Source organism: Lepidochelys olivacea, assembly GCF_965140295.1.
Source record: "Lepidochelys olivacea isolate rLepOli2 genome assembly, chromosome: 14".
NCBI classification, from domain to species: Eukaryota; Metazoa; Chordata; order Testudines; family Cheloniidae; genus Lepidochelys; species Lepidochelys olivacea.
The window spans coordinates 44,178,433-44,190,826 of NC_140424.1; the positions used below are offsets into that span (position 1 = coordinate 44,178,433).

General features: G+C 69.4%; 1 protein-coding gene across 2 annotated transcripts; it reads left to right on the top strand.

The window, feature by feature from the left end:
- Positions 1-972: 972 nt before the first annotated feature.
- FLOT1 (flotillin 1) lies at positions 973-11,698 on the top strand. Of its 2 annotated transcripts, none has more exons than XM_084648238.1 (13): positions 973-1,042; positions 3,106-3,155; positions 4,644-4,719; positions 4,983-5,073; positions 5,670-5,813; positions 5,945-6,064; positions 6,263-6,358; positions 6,580-6,732; positions 7,686-7,867; positions 8,270-8,315; positions 8,888-9,025; positions 9,428-9,592; positions 9,903-11,698. In XM_084648238.1, exons 2-13 carry the CDS (start codon positions 3,113-3,115, stop codon positions 9,921-9,923), a joined length of 1,275 nt encoding a protein of 424 aa, XP_084504364.1. In that variant the 5' UTR covers positions 973-1,042; positions 3,106-3,112; the 3' UTR covers positions 9,924-11,698. The 2 variants fall into 2 exon arrangements, with proteins under 2 accessions (XP_084504364.1, XP_084504363.1); XM_084648237.1 differs by having other exon boundaries at positions 10,001-11,698.
- Positions 11,699-12,394: the final 696 nt, after the last annotated feature.

Sequence of the window (12,394 nt, forward strand, 5' to 3'; positions counted from 1 at the left end):
CTGGCATCGGTGCAGGCATGAAAAGGGCTGGCTCGTGGGGGGGGGGGGCTCTCTGCCACTCACGGCATGTTCTGCCCCTATTCTGGGGGGGGACACAGAGGCCTGGGGGGGCGTTATGGGCTGGGCACCCCCCCACACACACACTGAAAGGAGCCCATTTTCTCCCCCATGTTCACACGATGCCCCGCCCGCTCCGGCGCTGGACGACTGGCCAGGCGCGCCACCTGGTGGCCACCCGGTGACCTGCCGGCCCTGGGCGCTGCGTGGCAGGGAACAGGGGAGCCAGCCAGGGGCTCCCATGCAGCCACCTCTGGGTGGGGACAGGGCGGCCCGTTCGCAGGTGCCGCGCCCCCGAGTTTGGGACAGGAAGTGAGGCAGACGCCGCCCTGGGTCCTCCTGGAAGGGCAGGAGAACGGGATGGGGGCTTCGGCCAACACAGCAGGGTCGACTCACGAAATCCTGGTCCCCCCCCAGCCCTGCCGGTGCCCCTCACTCCCGACCCGCAGCCCCCCCCCAGCCCGGCTCTGCCCCCCACAGCCCTGCCGGGTGCCCCTCACTCCCGACCCACAGCCCCCTGCCAGCCCGGCTCTGCCCCCCACAGCCCTGCCGGTGCCCCTCACTCCCGACCCGCAGCCCCCTGCCAGCCCGGCTCTGCCCCCCAGCCAGCCGGTGCCCCTCACTCCCGACCTGCAGCCCCCCGCCAGCCCGGCTCTGCCCCTCCAGCTCTGCCGGTGCCCCTCACTCCCGACCCGCAGCCCCCCGCCAGCCCGGCTCTGCCCCCCAAGCCCTGCCGGTGCCCCTCACTCCCGACCCGCAGCCCCCCGCCAGTCCAGCCCTGGCCCCCGCCCCCCCGCGGCTGCATGGATCTGGGGGGCTGGCAGGGGGGGTCCCAGGGAAGCTGCTGCCCCGCCCGCGGCCAGCAGGTGGCAGCACCGCCCGGGCGCTGGGGAAACCGCGGGGGCTGACGGGATCGTGGCGGTCCCAGGAGGGTGGGGCGGGTCTGCAGCAGGGCGGACGGGGGGTGGCCGGAGCCAGAGACCCGGTCAGCAAAGGGGGGTCGGGGGGGGCTGCACGGGCCGAGAAGGGGGGGGGGGAGCCCGGGCCGAGAGGGGGGTCGGGGGGGCTGCATGGGCCGAGAAGGGGGGGGGGGAGCCCGGGCCGAGAGGGGGGTCGGGGGGGCTGCATGGGCCGAGAAGGGGGGGGGGAGCCCGGGCCGAGAAGGGGGTCGGGGGGGCTGCACGGGCCGAGAGGGGGGTCGGGGGGAGCCCGGGCGGAGAGGGGGGTCGGGGGGGGCTGCACGGGCCGAGAGGGGGGTCGGGGGGAGCCCGGGCCGAGAAGGGCATCGGGGGGGGGGCTGCACGGGCCGAGAGGGGGGTCGGGGGGGCTGCATGGGCCGAGAAGGGGGGGGGGAGCCCGGGCCGAGAGGGGGGTCGGGGGGGCTGCATGGGCCGAGAAGGGGGGGGGGAGCCCGGGCCGAGAAGGGGGTCGGGGGGGCTGCACGGGCCGAGAGGGGGGTCGGGGGGAGCCCGGGCGGAGAGGGGGGTCGGGGGGGCTGCACGGGCCGAGAGGGGGGTCGGGGGGAGCCCGGGCGGAGAGGGGGGTCGGGGGGGCTGCACGGGCCGAGAGGGGGGTCGGGGGGAGCCCGGGCCGAGAGGGGGGTCGGGGGGGCTGCACGGGCCGAGAGGGGGGTGGGGGGGAGCCCAGGCCGAGAAGGGCATCGGGGGGGGGGCTGCACGGGCCGAGAAGGGGGGGGGAGCCCGGGCCGAGAGGGGGGTCGGGGGGGCTGCATGGGCCGAGAAGGGGGGGGGAGCCCGGGCCGAGAAGGGGGTCGGGGGGGCTGCACGGGCCGAGAGGGGGGTCGGGGGGAGCCCGGGCCGAGAAGGGCATCGGGGGGGGGGGGCTGCACGGGCCGAGAAGGGGGTGGGGGGGAGCCCGGGCCGAGAGGGGGGTCGGGGGGGCTGCACGGGCCGAGAGGGGGGTCGGGGGGAGCCCGGGCCGAGAAGGGCATCGGGGGGCTGCACGGGCCGAGAGGGGGGTCGGGGGGAGCCCGGGCGGAGAGGGGGGTCGGGGGGAGCCCGGGCGGAGAGGGGGGTCGGGGGGAGCCCGGGCCGAGAGGGGGGTCGGGGGGGCTGCACGGGCCGAGAGGGGGGTGGGGGGGAGCCCAGGCCGAGAAGGGCATCGGGGGGGGGGCTGCACGGGCCGAGAAGGGGGGGGAGCCCGGGCCGAGAGGGGGGTCGGGGGGGCTGCATGGGCCGAGAAGGGGGGGGGAGCCCGGGCCGAGAAGGGGGTCGGGGGGGCTGCACGGGCCGAGAGGGGGGTCGGGGGGAGCCCGGGCCGAGAAGGGCATCAGGGGGGGGGCTGCACGGGCCGAGAAGGGGGTGGGGGGGTGCATTGGCTGCAGAGTGTGGACGGGGTTCATGGGTGGCGATGGGGGTGTCTGGGTGGGGCCAGGGGTGCCGGCTGCCAATGCAGGGGCTGTTTGGGGGGCAGGATGAAGTGGGGCTCCTGGCCGGGGATCGGGAAGCCCAAGGGCGGGCTGCAGGGGGCGTATGGGCAGCGGGGAGCAGGGGCTGAGGTTGGGGTGCAGGGGCTGCATCGGTTATGAGTGGGGGCAACCAGCAGCGGCTCTGTGGGGCTCAGGTGGCAGGCGGGTGGGGAGCTCCCTGGGGCTCAGCTGGAGTCTGGCCAGGGGCGGGTCTGTAATTATCAGCCATGGCCTGCAGGGAGAGGGGAAAATACCCAGGACTCCTGGGTTCTCTCCCTGGCTCTGGGAGGGGGGTGGGGTCTAGTCATTAGAGCGGGGGAGGGGGGGGCGCTGGGAGCCAGGACTCCTGGGTTCTCTCCCTGGCTCTGGGAGGGGGCTGGGGTCTAGTGATTAGAGCGGGGGGGGGGCGTGCTGGGAGTCAGGACTCCTGGGTTCCCTCCCTGGCTCTGGGAGGGGGGTGGGGGGGTCTAGTGATTAGAGCAGGGGGGGGCGCTGGGAGCCAGGACTCCTGGGTTCTCTCCCTGGCTCTGGGAGGGGGCTGGGGGGGGTCTAGTGATTAGAGCAGGGGGGCTGGGAGCCAGGACTCCTGGGTTCGATTGAGTTGCTCTCATCTCTTTCAGCATCAGGATGTTCTTCACTTGCGGCCCCAATGAGGCCATGGTGGTCTCGGGTGAGTGGCTCCCCCACCCCCCGCTGGTCTCACGTGGGCAGAGACGCTCCCAGGGTGGGAGCCTGATGCCGTCCCCTCCCCCTCCAGGGACCCCTAACACCCCAGCCCCACCCCCGCGCTGCTGGGGCGGCCCGGTCAGCCCGGCTGAGACCTGGGCCTAATGCCACGAGCTCGTTAGGGGCCTGATCCCCAGGAGAAACCCGAACCAGGGACTGGAGTTGGAGCCCCGCACAGCGGGAGAGCTCCCCACACGCAGCCCCCCACTGATGGGACTCACCCGCCCCACGGGGAAAGGCCCTGTGCCCCGTCCCCCGCCCCCCTGAGCCAGCCTGAAATACCCAGCAGTGAAGAGATGGGATCTGAGCCAGAGTGACATCACCTGCTCCCAGGGGATGGGGAGCGGGGCTAATCTGATGGTTAACGAATGCATCACTAATGACCACTGGGGAGGAGCAGGGTGGGGGCGGGGGATGAGCAGGGGGCGCTGGGGAGCAGGGCGGGGGCTCAGCAGGGGGCACTGGGCTGTGGGGGGGGGCTCAGCAGTGGGCGGTGGGGAGTGGGGCGGGGGGCGAGGCGGGGGGCTCAGCAGGGGCCCTGGGGGGGCGGGGGTGGGGGGCTCAGCAGGGGGTGCTGGGCTGCGGGGAGCAGGGCGGGGGCTCAGCAGGGGGCACTGGGCTGTGGGGGGGGGCTCAGCAGTGGGCGGTGGGGAGTGGGGCAGGGGGCTCAGCAGGGGGTACGGGGGGCGAGGCGGGGGGCTCAGCAGGGGCCCTGGGGGGGTGGGGGTGGGGGGCTCAGCAGGGGGTGCTGGGCTGCGGGGAGCAGGGCGGGGGCTCAGCAGGGGGTGCGGGGAGTGGGGGGGCTGCGGGGGCTCAGCAGGGGGCGCAGGGAGCAGGGCGGGGGGCTCAGCGGTGGGGAGCGGGGCAGGGGGCTCAGCAGGGGCCCTGGGGGGCGGGGGTGGGGGGCTCAGCAGGCGGTGCTGGGCTGCGGGGAGCAGGGCGGGGGCTCAGTGGGGGGGCTCAGCAGGGGGCGCTGGGCTGCGGGGAGCAGGGCGGGGGCTCAGCAGGGAGTGTGGGGAGTGGGGTGGGGGGCTCAGCAGGGGGCGCTGGGGAGTGGGGGGGCGGGGGGCTCAGCAGGGGCCACCATGCTGTGGGAGCAGGGCGGGGGCTTGGCCGGGGCAGCTGTCCTCTGCTACAATTTTACCGGCAAGACTTAAAATCAGTCTGTCGCTCTGAAGTCGTGTGGCGACCCCGGTGTCCCAACTGAGCTCACTTCCTGCCTCCTTAAAATTTCCCCGGTGGTTTCAAATTGTTCAGGATTCACGGCATGTTCCCCAGCCGCCCACCCCAGAGCTGGCTGCATCTCAACAGCGGGCCAGCCTGTCCTGTGCCCCGTGGCTGTTCCACGCAGCAGTTCCCCGGCTGTCCCACCCCAGAGGCGGCTGCATATCCGTGCCCAGCGGCGGCTAACGCTCTCCTCCCCTCCCCCTAGGCTTCTGCCGCAGCCCCCCAGTGATGGTGGCGGGGGGCCGGGTCTTCGTCCTCCCCTGCATCCAGCAGATCCAGAGGTGAGTCCCCAAAGCCCCCCCTCCACAGAGAACCCTAGGTCAGGGCGCCCTGGCTCGTCCCTGGGCTCCCCAAGTCTGTAGGGGACCCCCCCGTCACCCCGCTGGGGCAGGGGACAGGGGAGGGGTCAGAGCTGGGGCAGGGGGCAGGAAGGGATCAGTGTGTGGGGGTGGGAATACTGGGCTGGATGGGTCCATGGGTGGGGGGTATCGTCAAAGGGCTTGGGGGGTGTCCCCTCTCCCTGACCCACCTGCTCTCCCCGCAGGATCTCCTTGAACACGCTGACCCTGAACGTGAAGAGCGAGAAGGTTTATACCCGGCACGGGGTCCCCATCTCCGTCACCGGCATCGCCCAGGTAACCGGCGCCCCCTGAAGGTCACCATGACCTCACCCGAGGTCGCCACGGAAACCCCAGGGAGGAGGGAACAGCGTCTGGATCACCTAGGAAACCAGCCAGCTACCCCGGTCTCCCCAGTGGTACCTGCCACTGGCAGCACTCACCCCTGTATTTCCCCAGTGGTACCTGCCCAGCCTGGCTCATCTCCCCCATGTCTCCTAATGGTACCTGCCCAGCCTGGCTCAACTCCCCCATGTCTCCTAATGGTACCTGCCCAGCCTGGCTCATCCCCCCATTTCTCCCAATGGTACCTGCCCAGCTTGGCTCCCCTCCCCCCGGCCCATGGTACTTGCCCAAGCTGACTTGTTACCCCTCCTCTCTCCCCCCCCCCCCATTTCCCCATTGGTACCTGCCCAGTGATGCCCTGGGACCACAGGGCCCTTGACCACCATGGATACGGTCTCCGGGCAACGGTTGTCTGGGTGCAAGCAATAGCCTCTTCTCTTAAAGGGGAAGGCGCCCCGCCCCCGGAGCATTCCTGGGGTTCGCAGGGAGGGGTGTCGCGGGGGCCGGGGGCTCCATCCCTCCCTCCTCTTGTCCCCTCGCTCCGGCAGGTGAAGATCCAGGGCCAGAACAAGGAGATGCTGGCGGCCGCCTGCCAGATGTTCCTCGGCAAGTCGGAGAGCGAGATCACCCACATCGCGCTGGAGACGCTGGAGGGGCATCAGCGGGCCATCATGGCCCACATGACTGTGGAGGTGAGGGGCCGGCGGCTCGGGGGGTGGGGGCAGCCCCCTGCTGGGGGTCAGATCTGCCCCCCCACCCCCCATGTGTATGTCCCAGCTCCACCCCCGCCCCAACTCACCCCTTGTCTCCCCGCCCCGGGCAGGAAATCTATAAGGATCGGAAGAAGTTCTCGGAGCAGGTTTTCAAGGTGGCCTCCTCAGACCTGGTCAACATGGGCATCAGCGTGGTGAGCTACACGCTCAAGGACATTCACGACGACCAGGTGAGGGAGAACGGCGCCCCCTCCAGGGGAAAGGCCCCGTTCCCAGCCCGGAGCCAGCCAGCCCCCCGCCCTGCCCCAGGGCGGATGGGAGCCGGCACCCCCTAGAGGGGAATGGCCTCCAGCCAGGCTGTGGGGCAGGACTGAGGTGTCTGTCTCTGCTCCGTTCTCCCCCCTTCCCCGCCCCCGGTGTTGCCCCAGGATTATCTGCACTCGCTGGGGAAAGCCAGGACCGCCCAGGTGCAGAAAGATGCCCGGATGGGGGAAGCCGAGGCCAAGAGGGATGCCGGCATCAAGGTGAGCGCTGGGTGCATGGGTCTGATCCAGGGGTGGGGGATTCCAGGCTGACTGGGTCCGATCTAGGGGTGGGGGACACGGGCCGGCCAGCCCGCGGCTGCGACCCGGGGGTGGGGGGCATGGGCCAGCCAGCCCTTGGGTCAGACAGGGCAGGGGACACCAGCCGGCCCGTGGCTCTGATAGGAGGCAGGTTACTATGGGTCTGACCCCCACACCTGCAGGAGGCCGAGGCGAAGCAGGAGAAGCTCTCTGCCCAGTACTTGAGCGAGATCGAGATGGCCAAGGCACAGCGGGACTACGAGCTGAAGAAAGCCACCTACGACATCGAGGTGAACACCCGCAAGGCCGAGTCCGACCTGGCCTATCAGCTGCAGGTGAGATGCCCCTGGGGATGGGGGTAGGGGGATCCGGGGCCCCCCCCAATACCAGCCCACGGCCCAGGTGTCTGGGCACCATGGGACACCGTAGCCCGGCAGGGCAAGCACCTTGTTGTGATGGCCAACCCACAGCTGTTGACCTTTGACCCCTGCAACTTGACCCTGGACAGCCTGGTGGGTTGACCCTCTTGGCCTCCTTCCCTGCCCGATGACTCCACCCTCTGCTCTTGGCGTCCCCCCTAGGGGGGGGCTGCAGGCCAGGATGGGACCCAGGCGTCCGGGACAGCAGCACGGGGCTCTCACCCCGAGCGGGGGCTGGAGGCCGGGATGGGACCGAGGCGTCCAGGCCGGCAGCACGGGGCATCTCTGGCCTCACACGTCTTCGCCACCCAGCGGCGTCAACCACGATCCGTCCAGTGGCACCGGTTCTGGACCTGTGACCCCTTTGTCCAGGCTGACCCCTCCCCCACTTCGCTGACGTCAGCTGTTGACCCTTGACACCCTCCGCCCCCATGGCCAAGTTGACCCCGTCCCTACCTCTGCGTGGTGTTGACTTTTGATCCGTCGTTGGGGTCAGTTCTTGACTTATCAACCCCCCAGTGTTGACCACAGACTGCCCCCAACATTGACCTTTGACCCGCCTCAGTGGGGTCTGCCCTTGACTCCCCACGGTGGTGTCCCTCCATCCCTCAGTGTTGCCGGGTCTTGACCATTCACCCCTTGAATCCTCTCAACGGGGGTCAAATCTTGACCTACGAATGCCAGCGGGGTTGACCCATGACCCCCCTCGACATTGACCCATGACCTCCCTGGGGGGCGTCGGTTTGGCACGAACCCCGGGTGTCCGCGGTGGCGATGCCCATCAGCGCAGCCGACGTTTGACCCCTCGCGCCATGGTATCAGCTCCTGCTGGCCCCCCCGGTGGTGACCCCGGACCCCTCCCCGTGCAGGTGGCCAAGACCAAGCAGAAGATTGAGGAGCAGAAGATGCAGGTCCTGGTGGTGGAGCGGACCCAGCAGATCCAGCTGCAGGAGCAGGAAATCATCCGCAAGGAGCACGAGCTGGAGGCCATGGTCAAGAAGCCGGCCGAGGCCGAGCGCTACCGGCTGGAGAAGCTGGCAGAGGCCCAGAGGTAGCGGGACGCCCCCCCCCAGCTCCCCTCTCCCCACACCGCCCTCCAGCCACCCCCGAGACGCAGCTGGGCCGAGCGCCTCTGGCCTGGGCACCGCCCCGCGATCCCTTCCCAGCCGGGGCCGCAGCTACGCCCCGGGGCTCCCTGCCAGCCTCAGCCTGCCTCCCCGCGCACGGTGCCCCGCCTCTAATCCCCCCCCTCCGCCCCCATCCAGTGCCCCACACAGCAAGCCTCATCCACCGCTCCTTCCCCGAGCGCCCTGCTCACCCCTCGGCACCCTCCTTACCTGCTCCCTGCCCCCAACACCCCTGCTGCAAGCTCCCCACCTCTCCGCCCAGCATTCCCCCCCTACCCCGCCGCTCGGGAGTCACTGACGCTCCCCCTCCCTTCTCCCCTCCCCAGGTGCCAGCTCATCATGCAGGCGGAGGCTGAAGCAGAGTCCCTGAGGGTGAGTCTGCCGCTCGCCCCTGCCAGCCTTGCAATGGGGATGGGACCCAGGAGTCCGGGACGGCAGCGCGGGGCTCTCACCCCTAGGGGGGCTGCAGGCCGGGATGGGACCTAGGCGTCCAGGCCGGCAGCGTGGGGCTCTTACCCCTAGGGGGGCTGGAGGGAAGGATGGGACCCAGGCGTCCAGGACAGCAGCGCGGGGCTCTCACCCCTAGGGGGGCTGCAGGCCGGGATGGGACCCAGGCATCCGGGACGGCAGCGTGGGGCTTTCACCCCTAGGGGGGGCTGGAGGCCAAGATGGGACCCAGGCGTCCGGGACGAGAGCGTGGGGCTCTTACCCCTAGGGGGGTTGCAGGCTGGGATGGGACCCAGGCGTCCGGGACGGCAGCGTGGGGCTCTCACCCCTGGGGGGGCTGGAGGCCGGGATGGGACTGAGGCATCCAGGCCGGCAGCGCGGGGCTCTCACCCCTAGGGGGGGCTGGAGGCCGGGATGGGACCCAGGCGTCCGGGCCGACAGTGGTGGGTGGGGATGCTATCCGCCCCCGGCGCTGACCCATGCCCCCCCTCCTGCAGGTGAAGGGGGAGGCGCAGGCCTTCGCCATTGAGGCCAAGGCGCGGGCGGACGCCGAGCAGATGTCCAAGAAGGCGGAGGCGTTCCAGCAGTATCAGGACGCCGCCATGGTCGACATGCTGCTGGAGAAGCTGCCCCAGGTGAGGCCTGGCCGGGGGGAGGGCCGGATCGGCTCCTGGGGAGACCCTACAATAACAAAGCAGCCTAGCGCAAGCCCTCCCGAGAGTCCCTGCCAAAACAACATCCCCACCCCCCAACCCAGCCCTCATGGAAAGCCTTAGCAACGTGGCTCACGGCCAGCCCTTACGGGGGACCCTACGATCGCAAGCCCCAGCCCTTACGGGGGACCCTACGATCGCAAGCCCCAGCCCTTACGGGGGACCCTACGATCGCAAGCCCCAGCCTGCTTGGCCCCCAGCTCTACAATAACAAATCAGTGAGCCCCAGCCCATATGGGGGGCCCTGTGCTGATAACCCCGCTCAGCCCCCAGCACTTAAGGGAGACCCTACAATAACGGAGCGGCGTGGTGTCCCTCCCGCAGGTGGCGGAGGAGATCAGCAAGCCGCTGAGCGCGGTGAAGAAGATCACCATGGTGTCGAGCGGCAGCCAGGGCATGGGCGCTGCCAAGGTGACAGGGGAGGTGCTGGACATCATGAGCAAACTCCCCGAGACTGTGGAGAAACTCACCGGCATCAGCATCTCCCAGGTACCGGCGCAGGACGCCTGGGTTCTTTCCCAGGGGAGGGGAGTGGGGGCTAGTGGTTAGAGCGGGGTCGAGGCTGGGAGCCAGGACTCCTGGGTTCTCTCCCCGGCTCTGGGAAAGGAGTGGGGTCTGGGGGCTAGAGCAGGGTGGGGCTGGGAGCCAGGACTCCTGGGTTCTAGGGGAAGGGAGGGGAGGGCTGGGAACTAGGACTCCTGGGTTCTATCCCCAGCTCTGGGAGGGGAGTGGGGTCTGGGGAGGGGCTGGGAGCCAGGACTCCTGGGTTCTCTCCCTGACTCCCTTCCCCCATTGCTAGGGGGTCCAGAGGCGTCCGTGACTGTGTTCTGCGATCAGGGTTCCTGGGAGCGACGTGCTGACCCTGCTCCCCCTGTTGGTTTTGCCTCCTGCCCACAGATGAGTCAGAAGAAGCCGGGGCGAATGTCCTAGTTGCTGGAAGTTGGGGGGCTCTACCCTGAGCTGCGCATGTCCCTGAGCCCCCCCCCACACTTCTCCTTGCTGTGTCTGCATCTCGGGCCCCCCCTCACGCTGGCTGCCCCCCTGAGGGGGCTGTGTGCGGGGCACCAGCCACCAAGCCCCATGGGTCAATGCCATCTCCCGTGTACCCTCGCCAGCCCCCCAACTTCTCCCCCTCCCCAAAGAGCTGGGGGGGCGTTTGCTCCTCACACCACCCTAACCTCGCCTGGGCCTTGTATTCCTGGGGGATCAGCCCCCCAGCCGTCTTCTCTTCACATCCAAGATCATCCCGAGGGAGAAGCTCCGTCCCCTCCAGCTCTGGAATGGGGGGCGCCGTGGCTTTGTCATTCGGGGGGTGCCACTTTCCAGTCTGATTTCTCAAGCACCACAGAGTGAGAAACACCCCCTTTACACTACAGGAAAGCTCGGGATTTTTCTTTTCAATGCCACCAACCTCTTATTTCTACTCCTAATGCGGCCTGAGATATCTCACCTTAAAGCCCCATCGTTTTCAGAAGCCTCTGGCTTCCTTTTCCCTTGCACCAGCCCCGATTTAACGGCTCATCTCTCTCGAGTGGCCAAAACCCCAAGTAAAAGGCCGATGCCGGCCGAAAGCCAACAGCCCCAGCTTCGGAACGACGCCTGCCACACGGGTCTGCCTGCTGAAGCCGGGTGGGAGAAGCGAGGCAAGAAGGTAATCGGACTGATGTCAAAGGCAGAGCGTTCGTTTGGCACCGGGCTGGAGCTGTGGGGTTTGGTATTTCACGGCCACCCGGGGCTGTAAACGCGCGAGATGCTCTTCCGTAACACCAGTCCCGGCCGTGGGTCAGGAAGAGACGGGAGCCAACCCCTTTTTGGGGCGGGGATGGGGCAGAGCACCCAGGATCCAGTCGTCCCAGCGCCTCTGGATGTGGGGATCTCATCGCCATTACGGGGCGCAGGATGGAGGGGAGTGGGGGAGGATTTCCCCCTTTCGCCTCTCCAACTGCCCCCTTTCGCCTCTCCAGCTGGTTTTTCACTCCCTCTGTGTGGCCAAAGTAAACTCTTCTGCACCCCCCCGCCCCCCCGGAGGGGAAAGGTCCCGTGCCCCATTCTCCATCCCCCTGAGCCAGCCGGCAACCTGTAGAGGGGAAGGGCCCTGTGTCCTTTTCATTGACCCCATCAGTCCCCTGCCCTGGGGCTGGTGCCCCCTCGAGGGGAAAAGCCCCATATCTGTACACAGCCCCCAGCTGCTATACCCCCCCTCCACCACCAGGGGTTCCCCCTCCCTCATGTTTCCCCCTCCTGCAATGTGCGCCCCCCTCCCCCACCCCCCAGACGTTCCCAGGGTTCAGGGCCGCAGGGGGCCTAATCCCTCCTTGCCCTGCCCTGGGGCTGGTGCCCCCTCGAGGGGAAAAGCCCCCCGTCTGTACACAGCCCCCACCCATCTCTCCTTGCCCTGCCCTGGGGCTGTGCCAGGGTGGGGGTCCCAGAACCTGGGCCAAGGCCCATGCTCCCCCCTCCGACCCTCTGTGTGTGCTGGTGCCCCGAATGTGTGGGGCGCATGAAGGTGCCTTCTCTGCCCCCCTGTGTAAGTGAGCCTGTGTATATGTCGCCGATACCTGTCCCCCCAGCCCATTAAACACCCTGGCGTGTGAACGGCCCCGTCTCCTGGCGCCTCATTCTCCTGGGGGGGGTCCGGGGGGGGACAGCTGGAGCGTCAATGGGGCAAAGCACAGCGCCCCCCGCTGAGCCCCAGACTGCCGGGGGGAGCGCCCCCCCAGCGCTGCACTGGGGCATCAGGGCCAGCACTGATGGGGGGGGGGGGCCTTCCTGAGCCCCTTTCCCCTGCCCCAACTCCACGAATAGTCACTGGTGCCTGGGTGAAAGCTGGTTATGGGTTATCCAGATCAACACCCCTGCCTGCCCCCCCCCTGCAGCTCAAGGGGGGGGGGCAGTGTGGTCTGCCAGGAGGGGGCACAATCCAGCTGCTGTTTAAGCTCAAAGAAACCCGGCTGAATTAATTGGGGGGGGTGGCGACGGGGAATGTCGACCCCAGCCTCCACCCCCCCCCAGTCCCAACCTGCAGCCCCGGGCCCCCGCCAGCGCCCCTCACTCCCACCCTGCAGCCCCCTTGCGTTTAATGTGGGGGGGGGGCAGCGTGGTGGAGGAAGCACAGGGAAAGGAAACGGGGGGGGCCAGTGTATTTCCCCTTCCGTGCCACGTGGCACAGCTGACATCACCCCCCCCCCCCCCCAGGCAATGAGCTCATCCCCTGGCCACGTCCCCTCCAGCACTTCCCTGCCCCACGCCCTGCGGCAGAGCTGGGGGAAGGAGAGCTCAGGGCTGGGGGGG

Bases quoted from the DNA above. Each gene is read 5' to 3' on its own strand.
- FLOT1 (XM_084648237.1), top strand. From the start codon at position 3,113: ATGTTCTTCACTTGCGGCCCCAATGAGGCCATGGTGGTCTCGG. The intron at 6,065-6,262 runs GTGAGGGAGAAC...GTGTTGCCCCAG, and splicing joins AGGACATTCACGACGACCAG to GATTATCTGCACTCGCTGGG. The intron at 7,868-8,269 runs GTAGCGGGACGC...TCCCCTCCCCAG, and splicing joins AAGCTGGCAGAGGCCCAGAG to GTGCCAGCTCATCATGCAGG.